Here is a 23,716-nt window from a genome sequence, read left to right as displayed (position 1 = left end):
GTAATAATCATGGAAGACAACGCAGAAAATACAAATTTCTTAAAAAAAATTTGGGATACAATAGTCATTTAAATTTATAAAGAATAGAAAAAATTCGATCACGAGGCGGGACTCGAACCCGCATCCTTTCACGCCAATCCGGGACGGATGCTACATACAATAGTCATATTTTATTGCATTTTATATTATGTGTTATTTAAAAAATATGAATTTAAACGCTTTTCTCGTTTTAGTAAATGGAACCGAAGAACTTTTTAAGGGGGTTTAAGTAAACTACGTACCCGAAAGATAACAATAGTACATAGATGAGTAAACAAAATAAAACACCCTCTTAGAACAAACTTTATTATATTTATTGGCATCAATCTTAACCTAAAGTTTATCTTACATAAACACATTCATAATAATACATGTGAGTAAGTATATCCAATACATTATTTACACGATCAAAATATTTATCTGCAATGGACATTGCAAATTTTGGTACATATATGTATGTATATGTACCGAATGGCTTAAACCTATCTAGGTCCTAATAATAAAATATAAAAATCTCATATAAAAATACTTTGAAAAAATAAATTATTAAAATCTTATAGTTACCTACTTAACTAATTATTACAAAATTTTATTAAATTTTCGGTAGATATTTATTTCCTAAATTTGTCACGTTCGCGTTATTCTCATACAAGTGTGCAACTATATCATTAAATTCGATTTTAGATTGCAAAGGGGATTTTCTTTATTCCTAGACACTCAACAATAAGGGTTATAGCCAGTTCTATTTATATAGTGAGAACAATAAATTAATTAAAATTACAAATCAGAATATATTCTATGATTTGACATTGTTTTATATTTTTCTATTAAATTTCGAATAATTTTAATTAAGTGGTCTACACACTTCCCTAGCAGTAATTCCGTCGGAGCGCAGTCTTGATAAAAGTGATTTGTACACAACTGGCGCGAATGGTAGGACGACACCGCGTTCTTGAATTTCACCTGTAATACGAAATAAAAAATAAATACACCGCATGAAATTTAGAACCTTATAAACAAACATTTATACATACAATATTAGATATTTTTCAAACCTAAGTTTAAGCAAGAAAAAATTTTAAAATAAGTAGGTCCTGTACCATAGAATATTTGAGTAGTTGTGAATAGCAGTAGTTAGTAGTATTTGAATTATATGCCGTTTTAAAGATTCTAGTGCCGTATGCAATACGTACGGCACTAGAATCACATAGGTACATAATATGTGCATTGAGCAGGTGATCTCTTCGCTACGTACAATCTTGCACGCCTTGACGTTGTACGCGCGTAATATAGACTACAGCATGGTGCAGATTGTGCGTGTGTGTGTGTGTGTGTGTATTCAGGTCACACTACCATTGTAGAGTAGCATGTGGTAGCATGGTGCAGATTATGCGTGTTTGTGTGTGTATGTGTGCAGTGAGTGTGTGTGCGTGCAATGAGTGTGTGTGTTTCTCTCACCATCTAGCACCATTTTGGCGGCGATAGCGGTAGGTAGTCCAACAGTGCGCGCCATGGCCGTGTGCTGCTCGTCTCCACGCGCTGTCAGCGTCACCTCGCGTCTCTCGCGTCGCCCGTCACTCCACGTCACACCGATCTCGTGACGGAGTACGACGAGGTCCGTTTCGTCTTTTTCTATTATATACAATATATTAATATATGGGTGATTATACAAAAATGGGGTAACTCGATGTCATCAGCCAATTTAAACAAAGTCTTATTATATTTTATTCAAATAACAATCTATTTTAAAACAATGAAGCGTTCTTTATTTGGTCACTCAATTTCACTTCTTTATTTAAAATACAAATGAATAAAAAAAATAAATTAATACCTCAAATGTCAGTACTTTGGCATGTCACAACTCCGAAAACCAACAATCAAGTGACTATCGTTTAAACATTATCATCGATTTAAGAAAACTTACAAAAACACTACAATCTTTGATGTACATAGTATTATATACTACAAATTTCATAACGCAATGTTTTCCATTTTATTTAAAAAATAAAATTAAACTTTGTCATCGTTTTCACTAGTCAGTCCGTTGTGTGTTTTTTAAATTCGAAATTCTCGCTAAATATCACCAAGTCGAGGTCAAATCCCTGTCTAAGTATTAATGTTGGTAATGAAGTTACTTGTGCACCGCATATTTTGACGGCCGTCATAACTGTACCAGCGCTAGGGTTGTGTTTGTCCTCTAAAATCTTGCTGCGCCAGTCAACATTTCAGTCCTATGTTGAGTCGTTATTTTATTGTTAATCCGATTTTTATTTTCATTTATAAATGGTTAACTATGATTTGTAAAAATATAGTTTGTTGATATTAGAAATTAGGCAAAAAAACATAATTTGTGATTATAACCTCATATTAAGTCCCTTTTCATCAATCCGCTGGCATCAGTCCTTTGTCAGATATCGTGCCAGAGGACTGACGCGACCCCATAGTACTGATGATTCTGTCGTTTTTGAGAACTTTTATCTTGATTGCTATTGGTATAAATTTCTATTTTATATTTCAGTTTAAAACATCATGCGCCACTCTAAAAGAACCTGAATTTGACTAGGGAAAAAACATTTAAGAAAAAGTAGCAAAGAAAAGAGCTATTGAAACAAACTACTAATAATTTTATTAAAAAAGATCTTATTTTATTTATTGATTTTGATGCTTTCAGGGCATAGCTTTTTATATTTATCAGATAAATACGTATACGTATATTACTGTGAAGTAAAATTACCTCATAATAACATAAAAGTTAATTAATATACTTAATAACATTATAAAAATGTCAAGGGGCTCTTATGAAAACTCAGATGAGACTTTCATTCGAGACTTTGGTTTTTAATTTTACTATAATTAGTACTTTTAACATAAATATTGGTAGATTTTTAGGGCTCCGAACCTCAAAAGGAAAAAACAGAACCTTTATAGGATCACTTTGTTGACCGTTTGTCTGTTAAGACGTTTTTTTTGGAACGCGTGGAGGTATCAATCTGAAATTTATATTGGATACTCAAGATTAAGAACCCTTGGGGCTGTAAAAAAATCAAACTTATAACGCAACGCAATCAAAAGATACCTACATCCGTTAATACTGCAAATTTCCGCAAAATTAAATATTCGCAAGGGAATAAAAAAACACACAGGATGCTTGCAGTGTATACAGTCTACTATAAACTGCTATATAGTTTACTTCTACTTGGAAAATAGCAACGTCTTTATAACACAGATAAGGAAAAATTGCTAAAAGTGTAAATTTTTAGTTACAAACATAATAAAAAATAGGTTTTTTAGGACTCCAACTCGCACTTGGCCGTTTTTTGTTTCTATTGTTTGTGAATTACTTGAAATATCAATTAAAACTAAGTCAAAGTAGAAAAAGTTAAGTAAGAGAGTAAGAATATTCACGTAGCGTTAAATGTCAGAAGGCTGTTTTGAAACTTGAGACATTGTTTTTTCCCAGTATCACATATTATTAATTATCATTTTTAAACGTAACTAAGTGATTTTAATACTTAAAAGACATGTGCCATTATTAAAACTGAGAGATTTGTAGTAATTTTCATTCAATTTCTTTAAGAATATTACAAAATTGTGTTTTTTATCAGTATCATGTTAGCCTCGTCAGTCCCCTGGAGGCCAATTTCAGAAAATTTAAAATATCTCACAATCTACTTAAAAAACTGGCTGGCCCGATTCGGAACAATATATTCATTAGATTAGCTAACATATACACCCTAATTTGTAACAATCTGATATAAAAAATATAGTAAACAAAATATCCTCAAAAGTTACCCCATTTTTGTATAATCACCCATATACATATTAATATTATAAATGCGAAAGTAACTCTGTCTGTCTGTCTGTTACTCAATCACGCCTTAACTACTGAACCAATTTTCATGAAATTTGGTATGGAGATATTTTGATACCCGAGAATAGGCTACCCCGGGAAATAGGATAGGTTTTATCCCGGAAATCCCACGGGAACCGGAACTATGCGGGTTTTTCTTTGACTGCGCGGGCGAAGCTGTGGGTGGAAAGCTAGTATACCTACAATATATTACAAACAAAATATGTACTTAATAATAACTATCGAATAGGTACTAGTACCTACTGTTTGAATTTACCACGTTTACAGTATCCACTTGAAGATCATTAATCGGCAACTCGTGTATTTAAATATTCAAAACATCCTCAAGCAAAAATACACCAAAGGTTATCGTTATGATAACTTGGATGACTAAGCAAAAAATATTCTAACTATATACTGACAAAATATTTTATGAGCGTGCCCAAATTTAAGATCACCCAAGTAGAAAAACTTTAAATTTCTGCCAATATAATCAGTTTTTTGGCTAATTACTAGCCAGAAAAATGATTATTTAGGCAAAAAATTGGTTGTTTGTAAAGTAGGTTTACGATCGAGTTGTTTACGTGCTAACGTCTTATTGGTGGCAGCGCTCGAGATGAGACGGGAGATCGGTCCGTCTCTCTCTCGTTATACCTGCGATCGCGCTCGTGAGGTTTTGGTGTGACACAAGTTTCTGAACATGTCACCCGACTAAAACGATTTTAAAGACGTTATCACGTCAAAAATTGCAAATTCAGGTTCCCAGAACTTACCAAGCCGCAATCGCTTGCTAAGATAATGGCTTATAGTGTCAAGCGGTGAGCCACACTTGACCACCAGCTCGTCGCCCAGTAAGCCCAGAGACTCGATCGCTTGAGCCCCCGTGGCTCCGATTCTCTCCACTAGCCGCTGCTTTAAGTTCTCGTAGAAGATCGAACTGTCCATCAGACCGAGAAGTTCGCAGGCAAATTGGCGCTATAAAAGAAATTATAAATTATATATATATAAATCTCGTGTCACAATGTTTGTCCTCAATGGACTCCTAAACCACTTAACCGATTATAATAAAATTCGCACACCATGTGCAGTTCGATCCAACTTGAGAGATAGGATAGTTGAAACATGTAGGTACCAAGGGCGAAGCCGGGGCGGACCGCTAGTAAATTATAGGCGGATTCTTCTAATAGAAAAGGCTATTAAGTTAAACGCAATTAAAATAAAAGCAAGAATTTACTAATTAACACTTACCCAAGTAATTTGAGGTCCTTCAGGGTGGAGGGAAGGGTGGGGATTTGGGTCTACGAAGCCGAATAGTTGCATTGCTTTAATTGTTTCCGCGAAACCTGTAAAAAATAAATGGTTTATATTTTATCAATAACATAAAATATATATCATAACGTAATTGCCTATGCCCTATGACAATTATAAGAAACTTTCATTAAAGTATTGTTTTACTTAAAAAAAATATTTTATTCAATCTGAAAATCATGTCCATCATTCACAGAAAACAATCTTACAAAGAAAATAATAATTTTCTCACCTTTGTATCTCAAAGTTCCTCTGAACATAGTGTGTGCGTCTTCAATTCCGTATAATGAGGAGTATTTAGTGCTGTCTCTGTTGGGGAATCCCTCGAAAGCGAAGCCGGGTAAGAAGTCTAATTCACGAGCTACGGACATTAGCTCACCACCGCTTAGTACTTCTACAATCTAAAAACAATATCTTTTTTATTTCTCTATAGATATAAAAATATTACTTCGCATTGTACATTTGAAAAATATACATTGGTTGAAATGCATTCGAATTAGACAATCAAAACGCAACAATTTTAAGTTTCGATTGAATTATAGCTGATAGCAAACAGTTATATATATAGGATAGTTATTTGATTCAAAAGTAGAGTAAAAGACGTGTGGCACTCGAGGACTGCCGCGGTAAAGCTATTGCATGCTATGCCTTCAAGCCACACCTCCGCGCCCGTCGGAGTGGGGAGCGTAAGGTTTTTTCGTTACGGAATTTCTCGATTCGGTCCCCGCGCTCAAGGCCCGCGATAGAAGCTAGGCAATAGCTTAAATAATAATAGTTTAAAAAAACTAAAAAACACGCTTTTTATAGAAACCGAACTAAAAAATGGAATAATTTTATCAAATTAGTGTATTGTCATCGGTCCTCAATAAATCGAAAAAAATTTATTGAGGACCGAAAAAAATTTATCGAAAGTTTGAACGAAATCTGGCCATTTAAAGTGGGTCAAAATCGCGCTCAAAGAAGTCGGTTACAAACATACAAACATACAGGTGAAGCTAATATAAAGCGTGTAAAATAATAATCGTTATAGTTACCTGTCCTCTGCTAAGGTATTTAGCTGCTGATATGGTGTTGAGAAGGACTCCGCGGGGATTCCATGAAAATTTGTACCTCAGAGCATTGTCACTGAACTCTGGTGCTGGTAGACCTAGAACAAACATAAACAATAAATAAATTTTCATATTTCATTTCAACGAAGGGCATTTTAATAAGACAAATTATATATGTTGGAAAAACATTAACGAAAAATGCTTTATATCATTTTCATCAGATCACTTTTTTCCTCTCTGGGTTAAGTCCTTAAAAAGTTATTCAGAATTAATAATTTTTAGAACAAAAAGTGCTCAAATCGATACAAATCAGAAGTTTATACTTTAAAAATCAAATCAATATCCCAATACGTACCACCGCAATACGAAACGAAGGAATCGATTCTGCCGCCATTTGATTGCACGTTGTGGATACATTCGAGGGCTAAGAGATGGTCGATGCCTGGGTCTAGACCAATTTCATTGAGAAGGGTAACGCCAGCATCTTTGGCACTGAAACAATTTTATTAAATTGACTTTCAATAGCTCAGCTTAAATCTCCTATCAACATCATTATCATTGTTTTTATCTAAATTGAACCTGTGAATTATTCATCAAAAAATTAATTCCAAAAGCTACATTAGCAGACTTATGAATTTTTATTCAATTAATTTTTTTCTCAAAGTGTGTTATGTTCTACAGTACTAGACTTGCAGTTGCCGTAGTCTGTGCCCTCACTGTCATCGTCGTCATCTATTTTTAACTGACTTCAAAAAAAAGGAGGAATTCAGCCGGTGTATTTTTTTGTGTATGTACACCAATTACGCCGAGGTTTCTGAACTGATTTACGTGGTTCTTTTTTTGTTTGATGCGGAATGGTTTCGAATTGATCCCATAAAAATTTGATTCGGGTAGGCCCAGTAGTTTTTATTTTATGAGCATTTTTGTCTGATCTCGATGACTGAATTGAAAATCTAGCAAGTAGCTTTAATTCACTTCCCGGTTACTGATTGAGCTGAAATTTTGTATACGTATGTAAATTGGATACCGATGAAAAATTATCATGACAGAGCTGATTTGAAAGAAAGAAAGAAAGAAAGATCATTTATTTGACTCCACAAAAAATAACACGCAAACAATACAATTAGATTAAGACAATACAATTCAAACACAGTAAAATTAAAAAATATATATATGTATAACTAAATTAAAAGATATAAAATTAAGAAGTGGAGCCAAAATGGTAGCCACTCAGCATAAATTGCAACGCAGCTGTTGCAACACTGATTTTCAGTGGACCCTCTTTGAAGCGATTGGAGCGGCAGTGCGCAGATTTGATGATGAAATCGGAAGGTGGCCATAATATATTATATCCTTGCTGTGTAAGGAAAGAGAATACGATGCTTCTTGCGATCGGCTTGGTGTGCTGTACTTTCTGCTGATGCACCAAGCTTCTAGTCTCTCTCTCTCTCTCTTCAGCCTTTCTCCGTCCACTGTTGGACATAGGCCTCTCCTAAGGCACGCCATTTGGCTCGGTCTTCAGCTGTTCGCCGCCATTCTGTACCAGCAATCTTGCGTATATCGTCGCTCCACCTTGCTACAGGGCGTCCTACACTACGTTTGCCGAGTCGCGGTCTCCACTCTACAACGCGTTTGCCCCAACGGTTATCCGTTCGGCGACAAATGTAGCCAGCCCACTGCCACTTCAGCCTGCTAATTCACTGAGCTATGTCGGTAACCTTTGTTCTCTGGCGAATGACTTCGTTTCGGATTTGATCCCGCAGAGAAATACCGAGCATAGCTCTCTCCATAGCACGCTGAGCGACTTTAAGTTGGTGGACTAGCCGCACTGTGAGTGTCCACGTCTCGGCTCCGTATGTCATGACAGGTAGGACGCACTGATTGAAGACTTTTGTCTTTAGGCATTGTGGGATTGACGATAATAAGACCCCACGCAGTTTCCCAAACGCTGCCCACCCTAATTGTACTCTCCTGCTAATTTCTTTCTCAAAGTTGTTCTTACCTAGTTGTAGCGTTTGCCCTAGGTATACATATTCTGGAACAACTTCAAGAATGACTCCCTGAGTAGTGATCGGCTCCGGTGTAATGCGATCGTTGATCATGATCTTAGTCTTATCAGTGTTCATGCGGAGACCGATTCGTTGGGAGGATTCAGCAAGGTCATTCAGCATAAGTTGAAGTTCCTGCAGCGATTCAGCCATGATGACGATATCATCAGCAAATCGCAAGTGTGAGATTTTATTGCCATTGATGTTTACGCCTCTTTCTGTCCAGTTCAGCGTCTTAAACATATCCTCTAACGCGGTAGTGAATAGTTTCGGTGAGATAACATCACCCTGCCTCACTCCTCGCCGTAGAGGGATATGGTTAGTTGCTGATGTTGGATTTGGACAGTTAGTGTAGCAGCATTGTAGAGGGATCTCAACACTTGTATATATCGCCAGTCAACTTGACATCGCTGCAAGGATTCCAAAACAGACCAGGTCTCGATGCAGTCAAAAGCCTTCTCATAGTCCACAAAAGCAATGCACAGGGGCTGATTGTACTCCTCTGTCTTCTGCACAATCTGCCGCACTGTGAAGATGTGGTCTATGGTGCTATAACCACTTCGAAACCCGGCCTGCTCCGGACGCTGAAATTCATCGAGGCGGCGCGCAAGGCGGTTTGTGATTACCCTAGAAAACAACTTATAGACGTGGCTCAAAAGCGATATAGGTCTGTAGTTTTTCAAAAGGGTTTTATTGCCCTTTTTGAAAAATAATATGACAATGCTTTTGCTCCACGTCTGCGGAGTTCTCCCGGTGAAGAGAACAGAATTAAAAAGATAGATGTTCGTCAAGCCGTAGCGTGCGTCCGTTATTAGCTTCTAGTCGCTTCCATATTAATAACTACATCACACTCACGTGTCGTGCAGCTCCTGCACCTCGGGGCGCACGTAGGACGCGGTGACGAGGTGCGCGCCGGCCGCCACACACGCGCGCGCCACCGCCCCGTGCAGCTCGTACGGCAGCAGCGACACCACCACGCGGGACTTGCCCGCGATCGCCTGCAGCGCGCTCTCGTCGTTCGCTTGCAGGTACTCAGATCGGACGCCGTACTTCTCGGCTAGCGCGTCCGCTTCTTCTTTGAATTGGGATGCTGGAATAAATAAAAAAAATTGGTTGTTTGTAAAGTAGGTTTACGATCGAGATGTTTACGTGATAACGTCTTATTGGTGGCAGCGCTCGAGATGAGACGGGAGATCGGTCCGTCTCTCTCTCGTTATACCTGCGATCGCGCTCGTGAGGTTTTGGCGTGACACAAGTTTCTGAACATGTCACCCGATCACGATTTTAAAAACGTTATCACGTCAAAAAAAAAGACAGGTTGCACTCCGGGAGTGCCGGCAGAATTGAAAACTTTAATACGTTGAGCATGTTTAATATTTTGGAATGGTATCCGTCTTACGCTTTTTCGATCAGGTTGCGTGTCCTGACGCAAGTTTAAGATTTTATACCCATTACAGAAAAAGTGCTCAACGCCGCTAAAGAAGTTTTCACTTCAAAAAACGTGTTTGTTACGGCTAGCTAATATAAGGTCTGATGGCCTGGCTTTCTTTGAATTGGGATGCTGGAATAAATTAACACGTTCACTGCGGCATGTCCAGTATCGGGCCATCAGCGACTACACCACGGTGAAATCGCAGTTTTCACCGTGGTGCGGAGAGGTTTTTTATATGTTAATCAATGACTAGAAAAGAGACAAATATGTTTTTGTAATCACAGTTTGAAGTAGGACTCAATTTCGTTTAAAAATCGTATGGCAAAATATAGACACAAGGCATAGAAAAGAAACCGTTTCTTTTGTGTGCGGCATGTCAAATATTTTGCCATGGACAAGCACCTCATGCCGCACTGTACTGCGAGCGCGCCGCGTGTGTGTCTCGCATAGTGATGCACCAGGACCGAAGCACTTTTCTTTTGAGTTTTTTTAAATGACAATGATACCTTGGAGGCTTTAGTTTTTTTACTTTCTTTTATTTCGTAGCATAAATGCAAAAATGTTATGACAGTTGTGAAAATAATATAAAACATTAAAACAAAAGTTACTGAACAAATTAAAACAAAAGTTACTGAACAATTTCCTGATAGTACTCTATCAAGTACCTTGTTTTATATATATGTGTTTTTTTTGTATCGACGATCTCGTTATCTGTTAACAAACAGACTGAAATATACAAAATTGATTTATATCGATATCGATGTTTTATTTTACAGTGTTTCCCATCGCTATTACTGTAAACATGCTGGTTAGGGAGCCAGGTGCAAATTTGGTTAACTATTTCCTCTCAAGAGATAATTCGTCAGACGCATGAGAGTATAGTATTATAAAGCCTCGTGAACGTCAGCTGGCGCTCGGTTGGGGGGGTGAGCGGTTGTAGCCTCCCACGCACATAGGAAAAAAAATACATTCATTCATTCATTTCCTCTCAGCTAAAAATTTGTCAAATTGTAGCTAACCCAATATCTCAACGAAAAAAAATAGTCAGCTGGTTACAACATGGTGTATTATACGTCAGCTGGTGTCTCGAACATGAAAGTTAAATTTAAAGAAAAATTTATTTTCCGTTATTTCCTCTCAAACAAAAATTTACCTGATGATAGCTTATATGTAACTGTGGATAAATATATATGTCAGCTGGCTGTATCTTGGTGGAAAAACCGTCAGCTGATACGGGAGGCTACAACCGCTCTTCCCCCCAACCGAGCTCCAGCTGACGTTCACGAGGCTTCATAATACTATACTTTGATGCATTTTACTAATTACCGCTTGAGAGGAACTTGGTCATAAAATCTGCTGCTGGCTCCCGGACCATGCCGTATCAACGCAGTGCGGGATGGCAAATAATTTTTCACAAAATCAAGGGTTTACATTTTCCCTCATATCTTTTAAACTATTGGGTCAAACTAAAAGCTATTTATGCGGTATATACTAGACTATATATACTATTATCTGAAAAAAAAAATTGAAATATCTTGAAATTTCATGAAATTATTAACCTTCAAAGTCAGAAGGTGCGATGTGATAAAAATGGCTCATGACGCACAGTGGTGAACTTGCCGATGTGAAGTATGGAAGACATGCCGCAACAACGGTAAGTTTGGCATTTTAGGTGCCGCAGTGAACGTGTTAAGAAAAAACGTGTTTGAAAATATACGGCTAGCTTATATAAGGTCTGATGGCCTGGCTTTCTTTGAATTGGGATGCTGGAATAAATTAAGAAAAAACGTATTTGTAAATATACGGCTAGCTAATATAAGATCTGATGGCCTGGCTTTCAGATGCTGTTTATTGCTTAAAAAAATACAAAATGCAAAATTGATCATCTATTAATAAGAATCGTATTTTCTCAGTCAAGTCTTACCAATAGTGACTGCAACATTCTTGTCTCTAGCCAGGTATTCCACAACTGGAGCGGACACAAGCCCACTGCCCAAAATTGTTATTGGTGCTTGTTGGTCATGGCCCTCCACTTTGTGACGGGAACGGCTGTAAATATTTTGATACAACTTAATCATTTAGACACCGTCCGCTTCGTTGTGTGTTGTGAAATACGGATACAGCCAAATTGAAATTATACAGGGTGTCCCACTGTTGGTATACTAAGCTCAAAGGAGGTTATAGTTTTGCATACGCTGAGTACGTAAAAAATATTTATAAAATTCCAGACGCAGTTTTTTTTCAAATAGATGAATTCTTAAAACTCTATGTGTATACCTGTAACAAGCAACTCGCCCAGCTTTGCTACTAGCACGTGACCTATCGTTTAAGATTATGTTTTCATAGAAAAAATGCTCACATTAGCGAAGGGTTATATGCCGGCTGCGCGAAGCTAGAGAAGAAAACATGGATTTTCAGGAAAAATTTAGCAATTTTTTTATGTAATTTTGTTGTTTAAGTATTTTTTACGTGATCAGTGTATGCAAAACTACAAGTCCCTTTGCGCATAGTATACCAATAGTGGGACATCCTGTATAAACAACAGTTTGCACGTAAATAACTTTGGTCAGTTGAACCGGCGTTTGTCCGTTAGAACGAAAAAACGTTGCACTTAAAAGGCTTTGCTACCACAACTTTTATTTTTGTTTATTTAAGTATTAAAAAAATATCACTCACTTATTAGACATCCTCAATTCGTTGATATACTCGAACGATGGAGTTAGCCGACCGTTGCTCGTGATAATTGCCTGAAATGTTTGATTACGATTATAAATATAAATGATATAGACTGAGTATTGATAATTATGTGAAGTCATAACAATGCAAATATTTATTATCTTCCATTTAATAACTACTTTTTTTAAAATTTAAATGGCTAATTTTATTTGCCTATTGGTATCTACTATCTAAGTACCCACCACGTATAAAGAGATTCAAATATGTAATCAAATTTCCAAGATTAGACAAAATTCAAAGATAGTGGGGATAATTTCAAACTGCGATTATTCCTAAACTGACAACGCCCGCGCCCGTGGCGTTTGTAAAAGCGAAATTAGGTATACAAATTACCTGCTACACCACATTCGATAGTTGATAATCCCATAAATAAACAAAACAGTGGAACAAAATTAAAGCATAATTAGTTACTTGAACATAATTTAGTACATCAAATCACAATCAACAAAGATTACACATTGCCGAATGTCAATCACGCTTCGCTTATCGGGTGAAAGTATTCAGGGCAAGTTATCTTTTATTATTAATATGATAAACTTGTTATTACAACAATAACATTTCTCGACAAACAACGCAAGAATGCATATCTATTGTTCAAAATGTTCCATTAATTACGATCTAATTTTGAACGCAATGTAGCGTTCTGCGTTAGATTACAAATATTTACTGGACTGGATCTAGGATATAATCTTACGGAATATATGCAATTTTAAAACATACTAATTTTTATAAATTCATATTTTAATGATCATAATAATAAATGGTGTAGATAAGTATCTCATTATCAAAAGTTAACAAATAACGCTATGGAGGCATATTTTTAAGCAACTAAAAAAACATCCAGTATAAAATAAAAACTTCTTCAATTATATAAATGTGATTTTACTATAAGTAAAATAAAATTTATGTCCTCAAAAGTACCTACTGTATAAAAATAAAAAATGAAGTAAGGAAAAATGATACAAAAAAAAATTTGTTTGGTTATATGAAACCACGGTAAAAGTGAAACTTAGGCACAAAATTATCGTATTTGTACGATAATGATTCCGAACACTGCTTTATACCTACTCGGCAGCCGACCGTCACGCGACATGCGCTACACAGACCAAAAAGTTTGAGACGATGTAATAAAAGTTTCACTTTAAAATGCATGACATTTCAAAAACATCTTGAAATAAATAAAGAAAATCATATGACTTACGCCTTGTACAACTTGCGAGAAGCTATGTTCCTCCAGTGGTCGTGACGCATCCGAGCTCATGATGTCTTCAGCATATGGGTACAGTAAGTCTCCGAAGAAATCTGTAGACTCCCTCGGTAATTGTGTGGGCATGTTATCAATGGAACATACTAGAACGCCTGGACCTTTGAAACTGTAAAAACAGAATAAACGAGTAAATCTATTATTAATTTCTATATCGCGTTAAAGAAAAGAGAGATTTCGTACGAAAGTCTGAAACACAAGGAAAAACGTTGATGAAAGATCTAAAAAAATCTAAATAACCTTAAAGCGTTGTCCATAAAGATGTAAAGTCTAAAATTTTGATCAACTAGGCTCTTAGGATTTTAAAAATAAAATAATACTCTACCTCTTGGTATCCTTGTTTCTATCAGCATCATATAGACAGAAAGGCGTATCGATGGTTGTGCATTCGTTCATAAACTCTATAGAACCACCCGGGTCCGCTGATATGTCGCAAATTGCCAGCATTCTAAAAACAGTTTATTGAAGTAAAACTTCTTTATCGGGGTTGGACAAAAATTTAGTGTAACATTTTTGCGTTACGCCGTACGCGTGACATATTTGCGTTACGCCGTACGCGTGACATGAGTGCGTTACGCCATACTCGTGACATTTTTAAGGTCATAAAGAAGTTTCACTTCTTACGTGTGTACTCTAGTACACGCATACATTTTTTTTATTAATAGAGATAGATCTTGGTACCAAATGAAATGGTGCCATCTAACATTGAGAAGAAGTTTTAGGAATAGGTACATATTCTCATTTTAAAGTCTATTTTATCAAGAATAAATAAAAATAGGGTAAGAGGTACAATGATTGGCACCTAGAGCAATTTTCTGACTTTTAACGCTTGAATAAAATCAACCGTTTATAATAGTGACCGACACTTTATGGCATTTGATTGTTAAATATATTAGGAACCATTTCTAATCAAAATTTAGCTGTATTAATAAGACTTTACATGATAAAATTAAACAAATATTGAAAAAGTCCCCAGGGCACTATTATTGGCACTCGTTGGTATAGTGATTAACATAGTGAAAGGTACAATGACTGTCAATCATTATACACGTGGTATGCCAATCAATACGACGGAGAACAAATAGTGTTGGGAATAGGATTGTAATAATAAAATGCTGCAACAAATAGTAGCTAGGTACCTATTAACTGTTATAAGCCATGCAGATAAAGAATCGAATTGAAAATGGCGTCCGCTCGCTTCGTGATTGGTCCGCCTCGCATACGTTCTCGCTCTCCCTAATAGAGATTGAAAAAAAAATGCAAGATGTAAAATGATTTATCTTGAATATCTTTGTTGAATTGAATAATAAAAAAATCTGGGTTAATTCACACAGCACCATCCAACATTGTGTTTACCACCTAAATTAAATACCTTTTTTTAATTACATATTATTATACCTACATGTTATAGCACACAAGTCACAACATGATTTTGTTATGAAGAAATCAAATCCAGGACCTTCTGCGTAGGTGGCAATGTTACTTTCTATCAGGCCTGTTATTGTTCCCCCCAACGGTCCAGGCCTTGTCGCGGCGGAGGGGCTCAGTAGCTCAGAGTTATGGCCCTCTGAGTGAAGCGAAATTGGACCAGCGATGGGGCTGAACGGCTGGTCTAGAGTCGGGGAGATTCGACCGGCCCGACGGCCAGGGCTAGGTGTGGCCCAGCGGCCGCTGTGTGCGGCGTGGGATGGCGGCCAGAGGTCGTGGCTTGGCGGACCCCGTGTCCACTAGGCAAAGGTGGCGCTGAACGGCAGTTGGGGTTGCAAAGCCTCGACTGACCCAACGGCAGAGGTCCTGTTTGTGGGCCAGAGAGGAGCCGGCTTTTATGCGGCGGTGGATGGCGGCCAGAGGTCGCGGCGCGGCGGGCTCGCTGGTTTAGCAAGCCACGCCGTGCAGCGGAGGGCGGGATCCCGACGCGTCATTGTGATGACGCGCGGAGACTCCTGCAGAGAGGTGTGGGGCGGCGGCCGCTGTAAAACGGCCGTCTGCCAACTCGTAATCCGGTCCGTGGGGCCGGACCGAGGGCCGCCACCTCTGGTGAGGTGGGGGCTGCGAGGTAATCTCTATAAAAGTGCGCCGGAGGGTCCCCCGACGTGTATTTCACACATCGGAGGACCTTCCGGCGTGCACCCTCCGGCCGGACGGTGATGGGGTCGGGGGTTCGGGGGAACGCGGATGATGGAGCGGGGAAAGATCCATTGTCTGCGCGTTGGTGGCGTAAGCCTTCGTTCCAGCAGCCGCCAGCGAGGGGGGTTCTAGTGGTGGGCCTGGAAACGGGCATCTGCTGGGCGGGACACGCGGTAGAGTCGTAACCGTTCCCGCAGTTCCGTCCAAAGCAGCGCGATGGAACAGAGTGGGGTTTTAGTCGGTAGAAATCCGACATAACCACGGCTCCATCCCCGGGAGCCGGGGGTATCTAAGAAGATTTCCCCACTATAAAAAAAAAAAAAAAAAAGGCCTGTTATTGTTATTATAATTATTTACCTAATAAATCACATGAATGGTAGCACATCACTACTACTCCTCACTAAAAGTAGGTATAATTATTGGCACCATACGAGTATAATGATTGGCCCTGCCAATCGCCTTAAAAGTACAATAATTGGCCCTGCCAAAATTTGGATGCAGACTCACGATCACCATAATATGGCTTTTTATGAATAGAACTTTTAATACACGTCTTATAAAGTCCAAAATCTAACATCGATAATTGTTAAACCGTTATCTATTCATTGGCCCCCGTGCCAAAAAACTGTACTCTCATACAAACATGGGCATAGTGATTGGCACCCCAAGAACTCAAAAATAAACAGATTTTTATGACAAATTTTGCTTTAAAACTGTAATATAATAACTCATTAACAAGTACAAATAAAACACCGATCATTTATTAATCTAGTAACAAAGAAAAACAACCTACAAACTTAGCCAGTATCAGCAAAATTTGTTAAAAAATCACGTTATAGTTGTTGCGCTCGGAACCATGACAGAAAAGATTTTTTTTCTCAGTGTTACCAGTTATTAAAATTCATAACTACCATTTAGTGTTGCCAATAAATAATGAGGGCATTATTTGGTAAATTTTATTTTTGGTTATTAGTCAGTGAACCTTAATAATTGCATATTAAACCTCAAAGTGCCAATCACTGGGGGGGTGCCAAGGTTAGTACCCGTTACCATACCTATACTAATGCTCTACATTAAAAAAGGTAGAGCAAAAATACATTTTAAATCCTAAAATCGTAAATTTGCTTTACTCTCTTGATACTCTGATAGCTTAATTTAATTTATGAATACTAATCATTAATCTTATTTTAAAGTATTATATATATTTAAGTACTGGGAAATGTTATAAATAAAAACAGAAATCAGCTCATTTATAATATCTGATAAAGAAATTCAACGTTTATCGCAATATTAAAAACAGCAATCATTTATCAATATGATTTAATAGGTATGTGTGTTTAATATGATGTAGGTGTCTTCTCTGTATATTTTTTATATAATATTCATAATGATTCAGACAAATGAAAAACTATGTAGGTAAGGTAGACTGTAGTTACCTAACATATTCATGGCAAGATTGAGATTATCGTTTGTAAACCACACCTGCAGAGTATTACATACTAATTATAATTTATGAAGTGAAAACTTCTTTAGCGGCGTTGAGCACTTTTTCTGTAATGGTATAAAATGGTATAAAATGTTTATAAAATCTTAAACTCGCGTCAGAACATACGTGACCTGATCGAAAAAGCGTAAGACGGATACCATTCCAAAATATCAATTACATCTCAACGTTAATAATCAAGTTTTCACTTCTGCCGGCACTCCCGGAGTGCAACCCTCTTTTTTTATTATTTATTATACAAACCTATGAGGTAAAGCCGGGGCACCAACACTAGTCGGCAACCAGGGTGTGTGAGTCGGAAGCAAGAGGTGCTTCGCATCAGGTATGGTCAACAATTTGGGGCTGTCCACGGCCCAGTAAATACAGTTCACTAGAACTGATGTGTATGGTGCTATCTGGAATACAACTTTAATTATTCACATTTTGATTATGTTAAAATATAAACGAATATACTCAAAAATAACTGCGCTTATTCTCAATATTATAACTAAAATATACCGGCCGAATTGATAACCTTCTCCTTTTTTTTGAAGTCCGTTAAAAATGCGGGTAGGTAAATAAAAATACAAAAAGGCTGACGGATTTATTAAAAATTAAAATTTTTGCGTATACTTATTGACTGTATTAATCGCTCGATATATTATAATATACTAATAAGTCAGCATTATTTACATTTCTCTACTATTTGCACGATGAAAAGACGCAAATTACTCTCTATGACCTCCTTTCATGATAATTAAGCGTTTATTACTCAATAAACTAACTGTATAAAGCTGTAATTTAGTAGAACAATATTATTATTGATTTATAATTAATGTTAAATATGCATTAATCTATTTCAATTATACATGTAGACCATTACATGGTATACATCTAGCATCGAAACTTGTAAATTATAATTTAATTTTTTTACCAATTAATAATAATTTATCATAGCAAAATATGAGACACTTCTTGTACAAACCCAACATACACATAGCTTTAGCAACGAAGTCGACTAAAAAAAACAATTTTCAATCCTATTTATTGAGAAAGTAGTTCGTAATAAAGCGACACGGTAAAATTCTTTTGAATTTTCAAAAATGCCTAAAAAATTGAAGTTTAAATATATTTTCATACCTTTTGAGCAAAAATGGAGATGTATCGTTCGGGATGCTCCTCATACTCCTGAGCGTCGTACCCACCACCGTTCTTCCTCACCAAGTGGTGACGGCGACGGACCTCACATCCATAGATCTTGTTTGGACCTTAAAAATTAATCTAATTAGACAAAAATATAGACAACGTTTATTTTATTATTTTGCACAAACTCACAAATTACAAAAAATATAGAAAGTATGAGTGTGTATCGTGTGTGTTCATAAAAAAAATGTGTGCGTGTACTAGTGTACACGCGTAAGAAGTGAAACTTCTTTATGACCTTATTTTTCAAAAAATAATTTACTATATGCAACTTTACAGAAATACATACGTCGAATCACGCGTGGTAGGGACAAGAAAAAGATGGCGCGTAACGGAAAAATGCATGCGTAACGAAAAAATGTTACACTACATTTTTTTCCAACCCCGATAAAGAAGTTTCACTTCAAAAAAGGTTGCAACTCAGACTGTTTAACTATTTCCATTTTATACTCAATATAAGAAGCTTTTTACTTTGTATGATGTGGTTTTCAGCTAAAACCGTAAACCACCAGTTAAAATTTTCGTGAATATCCTTCACGCTACGTATTATATGAAATTTTCCATTCATTAACTTTTATCATCGATTAATTTGTTTTTATTGATAAAGAATTACGCCATTAGTAACTACAGCTGTTTATTATTCCTTTTAAATGTTTGTTTGAATAAAGTCACTTAAATTTACTTTGTAATCTTCAAGAATATTAAAAATGGTAAATTAAGCTACTTACTTCCATGTTCAGCAACTTTTCTCAGCATCTCTGGTGGTACATATTCGTGAGGTAGCTCTTGGAATATTTCTTGACTGCCCTGAATAGAAAATCTTCGTTAAGCATTACGATATCTCAAGACTTCCTAACTAAATAATAATAATAATAGTTAAAAAAAACTAAAAAACACGCTTTTAGTTCGGTTTTTTATAAAACGCGTGCGCGGTTTGCGTTTTTTTTTTTAACTATTATTTATTTTATCAAATTAGTGTTTTGTCATCGGTCCTAAATAAATCTACAAAGTTTGAACGAAATCTGGCCGTTTAAAGTTGGTCAAAATCGCGCCCAAAGAAGTCGGTTACAAACATACAAACATACAGGTGAAGCTAATATAAAGCGTGTAAAAATTATAAAATTGTTCTAAGTTAGGTATAAAGTACCTACGTTAAAACTACCATGCATATATTCCTACCCACTATCTCATATCTGTATACGTTTATGAATTAAATGTGTTTGTTAGTAATTATATTATGAGGTTTTCCAGTAGTATATTTTCTTCTAATCCGACATAAGTCCGATAAAGTCGATTTTAAGGAATTAAGAAAACCATAACTGTTACGATTATTATAATTTATGAATGCTGTGATAACTTACTTGAGACACATTTCCTGATCCAGTGAAGACGAAGGTAAGTGGTCCCAGTGACTTCGGCATCATACCCAAAGACACTTCATACCCTGCGTCCCGGATCGCCTGGCGAGCCATACTTGAGCTACGGTAGTTGTGCGCTGGCCCCACATGCTATATAAATATATTTTATTAATAAATAATCCATACTAATATTATAAATGCGAAAGTAACTCTGTCTGTCTGTCTGTTACTCAATCACGCCTTAACTACTGAACCAATTTGCATGAAATTTGGTATAGAGATATTTTGATACCCGAGAAAGGACATAGGATAGGTTTTATCCCGGAAATCCTACGGGAACGGGTTTTTCTTTGAAAACGCGGGCGAAGCCGCGGGCGGAAAGCTAGTTGTTTATAAATAGTACCTAGTGGTAATATTTTATTTGTTTTTTGTTTAACATGCACACGATAATTATTTACATATCCTAGAACTTAGACGATATTAATATATATTTTGTCGTTTCAGGAGGAGAGAAAGTTTAAAGGACCGTTTGAAGTAGTTACTTATATTTTTTAACGTAACTACATGATCCATAGTTTATACTACACATACATTTTTTATTTCTTTCGGTTGCAGATTAAGTTTAGAAAATAATGAAACTATCTATGCAATGTGAATAATTCCATCATATTTTTAAGGAAATATCATACAGTGCGTAATTTGAAGTCGCACATGTTCTATTCTACTATTTAATTTTTATCTTAATTCAACATCGATAACACCCTAATCACTAACAAATAACATGCCAATAAATTAGATAACTAATTTACGCTTAGCATTGCGATTAGGTACATAATTTTATTTACAATTTTTTTAGGAAACCAACACTTGAAAGTACGGCTGCTTGCGATATCTTTTACAATTATTATCCTCGTCATTTGCTTATCATTTTATAATCAATTCATAGTTTAATAATATTATATTTTTATCCAACATCATCGTTACCTACTGACTAGTATTATAAAAAACACATCTGAATTTTTAAAATATATTTCCATTCTTTGAAACGGAAAATTCCATTCCAATCGTTTAGAAAATTACTTGTTTTTAAATTACCGGTTAGCAACTCAAAAAAACATCGTTTATTTATGCAGAAGTCATGTTTGTCAATAATATTGAAATCAAAAATCTCACATTATGGTTTTTATTTATAAGTACCTGTTTTAATTTTTTATATTAATCCGGGTACTTACCATAAAAGGTGTGTGGTGGCCCAGGGCCAGCAGACGTAATCCCAAACCGTGCAAAATGTTGATCATGCCAGCAACGCCGGCATATTTACCGAAAGCCACTACACGGTTCCCAGAATCATCCATTAACTTCTCATAGTCTATTAGACGAATGTTCTGGAATGCAGATGAAAATGTAAAGTAAAAGGTATTAAGGTAAATTTTTACATTATGAAGTTATTGGGTTAAAAATACAGAGATTATAACATTGGGAAATCATAAGATAGGTAGGTATTATCTATAATTTTGATTGAATTCATCGTCACCAATATTTAAATAGTTTATCTGTCCTAGTCAATTTAATTCAGATGATTGAGCTAGGTAAATACGCCAACGCTCATTCAAAAATAACCGTTACATTATTTAATTCGAATTAAAAAAAAAAACCGTTATATACATTACCTTCGCTAATATAGCGTCAAGCATTGGCATATTGGCCTCTTGAGCCTTAATAGTGTGTGAGAAGAAGCAGTAAGTTTTGTTCGGTATGAGAAGATCGACAGGCACTTGCTTCACACCAAATATGACTCCTGCCTCGCTGATGTCTTCTTGGACAACTGCACCCGCGTTTATGTAGGACTGTAATGTTTTAAATTGTTAATACGTGTTTATGGATTGTTTGATTTTGTCAGGGTAATTTACATAATTTTCAAAAAGCAAATTTAAAAAATGTAAGTAACTAAATTTAAATTTATTTATACGAGAAATGAATGTCAAAGGTCCTTAAAATAGTTTTGTATGCCTTTTGTTATTTTGAGTCAAAATTCAATCTAGCAATTTTAAATTCCCCAATAATTTTAACTTCAAACAAATTTTCATTCAAATAATGCACATATACATACCTGCATAGGATAAGCTCTTCGATTTGAAGGCTGTACTATAACTTTGACCCCCTGCCTCACCAGCCGGTTGACGTTCAAGGGGGCAAAGGGGGCACGTCTCTCCCATACTGACTGGTCTTCTCTACGAATGGCTATCACTCTACGGGGCTAAAACGTAAATCTTATAACGTTTTTCTCTGCATTAAATTACCTACTGCGAATGCTTAGAAGTTAGTATAAACAAAATAATTCTATGAGTGTATTTAAATAAAGCACTAGTAAATTATCTCTTTTTTTACATACAGAATATCGAAATTTATCCCTGACAATTTTAAATATCTACCGACCAGCATTAAAAGTATCTAGCGTTTATGAGCTTTTCGTAGCCTATGAATCTCTCATACTTTGCCTTATTATATTGTTTCTTTGAGAGGTATCAATAGAAGTTTCGAAATTCAGTTCATTATGATCATAATATTTTCTCAGTGAAAGCATATTTTATTATATTCTATTCTCGTGCAATTGAAGCTTGATGACGCTGAGCGCGAGCTGACCTTATTTTCGCAATATTTACTGAGAACTCAACACACCTTCAAGATAATGAATGAAAATAATAAATATTGATAAACAGATTAAAGGCTGTTTCCATCGTAACTTTAGCTTATCTTGAGCATGTTTGTTAAAAAGTTATTAATTCCTATTGATCGATAGCGTATCTATAAATCTGCAAGAACATTAAAAGTAGATTAACATATTTTTCAGTTCAATGTTTTTTCTGAAAAGAATCCATCGTGGTACAATTGAAAAGTATATAAAAATCCTGTGTAAAAATCTCATAATTAATTGAATTAAATATTTAATCGTGAAAAAGTACGGCATTCTATGTTTGTCAGGAATTTGAAATGAAATTAATAGATAGGTATAGGACCTGTATGAAGTTTTAACATACCCTTATTTAAAAATAAATAGATATGCATTGAAATAGTTAGATAATTTAATTTAAAGATTATGTAAGGAATATTATAAAATAATTAATTAGTTTTCATTCAGAATAAATAAAAATATACTTCATTTCTAACTATTTAGATATAAAAAATTTGAAAAATCCGAATTATTATCAATCAATATTTTATAAATATCTAATATTTTATAAATATCTAACTAAACCATGGGGTAGAGTTTCCATTTTTTTTTATAGATAAAAATATTTTTTTATAGATAAATAAAAGTCCTATTTTAATAATAAAAAAGTGACACGGATTTTCTAAATATTTTCTAACATACCTTTGCAGTTGAGTAATAGGCTATTTGCCTTAACAGATTCGTCTTTCCCCGCAAAGACGACGATTTATAAAATATTTTATTCATTGTCACATAAATTAATAAAGTAAAATACTGATAAACGCCTGAGACGATGTTGTGTCACGAACACTTACACATAAATAATCTATTTATGTTTTAATATCATCCCGTACCCAGTTCCTTAAGACAACAATACGAAAACATGACGTATTATCAGAAAGATATTACAAACCCTGATAATTTTGCCGATTTTATGTAAGACCAGCCCACGTATTATAATTACCTCTGAGTGATTATATTCAAATTTCAAATCTATGATAACAATATTATCACTAATCGTATACACTCACAAAAGATACTGGTATTTCAATTTTGATAGCTGTTAATGCGAATCATGTGGAATCAATATAGGTTGATATGCCAAATTT

General features: G+C 35.7%; 1 protein-coding gene across 1 annotated transcript; it reads right to left on the bottom strand.

Moving 5' to 3' along the window:
* Positions 1-331: 331 nt before the first annotated feature.
* Positions 332-23,410, bottom strand: LKRSDH (lysine ketoglutarate reductase/saccharopine dehydrogenase). The gene is made up of 20 exons (XM_090120421.1): positions 23,271-23,410; positions 22,008-22,154; positions 21,568-21,744; positions 21,130-21,282; positions 19,901-20,047; positions 19,268-19,346; positions 18,477-18,604; positions 17,601-17,752; positions 14,052-14,174; positions 13,664-13,835; positions 12,403-12,473; positions 11,651-11,775; positions 9,150-9,384; positions 6,602-6,738; positions 6,232-6,344; positions 5,430-5,598; positions 5,138-5,232; positions 4,663-4,864; positions 1,498-1,671; positions 332-1,002 (listed from the first exon to the last, which is right to left on the bottom strand). The coding sequence occupies exons 1-20, from the start codon at positions 23,352-23,354 to the stop codon at positions 884-886; spliced, it is 2,802 nt and encodes a 933-aa protein (XP_089976547.1). The 5' UTR covers positions 23,355-23,410; the 3' UTR covers positions 332-883.
* Between the last annotated feature and the right edge of the window lie 306 nt (positions 23,411-23,716).

This window comes from Colias eurytheme, chromosome 4, assembly GCF_061535395.1.
Source record: "Colias eurytheme isolate Ceu_HAF_F1 chromosome 4, ilColEury1 Martin Lab GWU primary, whole genome shotgun sequence".
Classification (NCBI taxonomy): Eukaryota; Metazoa; Arthropoda; class Insecta; order Lepidoptera; family Pieridae; genus Colias; species Colias eurytheme.
Note: the sequence above shows the minus strand (reverse complement) of the source record. Positions and strands in the feature narration are given on the sequence as shown.

Bases quoted from the DNA above. Each gene is read 5' to 3' on its own strand.
- LKRSDH (XM_090120421.1), bottom strand. From the start codon at position 23,354: ATGAATAAAATATTTTATAAATCGTCGTCTTTGCGGGGAAAGACGAAT. The intron at 5,599-6,231 runs GTAACTATAACG...TATTGTTTTTAG, and splicing joins AATACCTTAGCAGAGGACAG to ATTGTAGAAGTACTAAGCGG. The intron at 1,003-1,497 runs GTGAGAGAAACA...TTCGTATTACAG, and splicing joins CGCCAAAATGGTGCTAGATG to GTGAAATTCAAGAACGCGGT.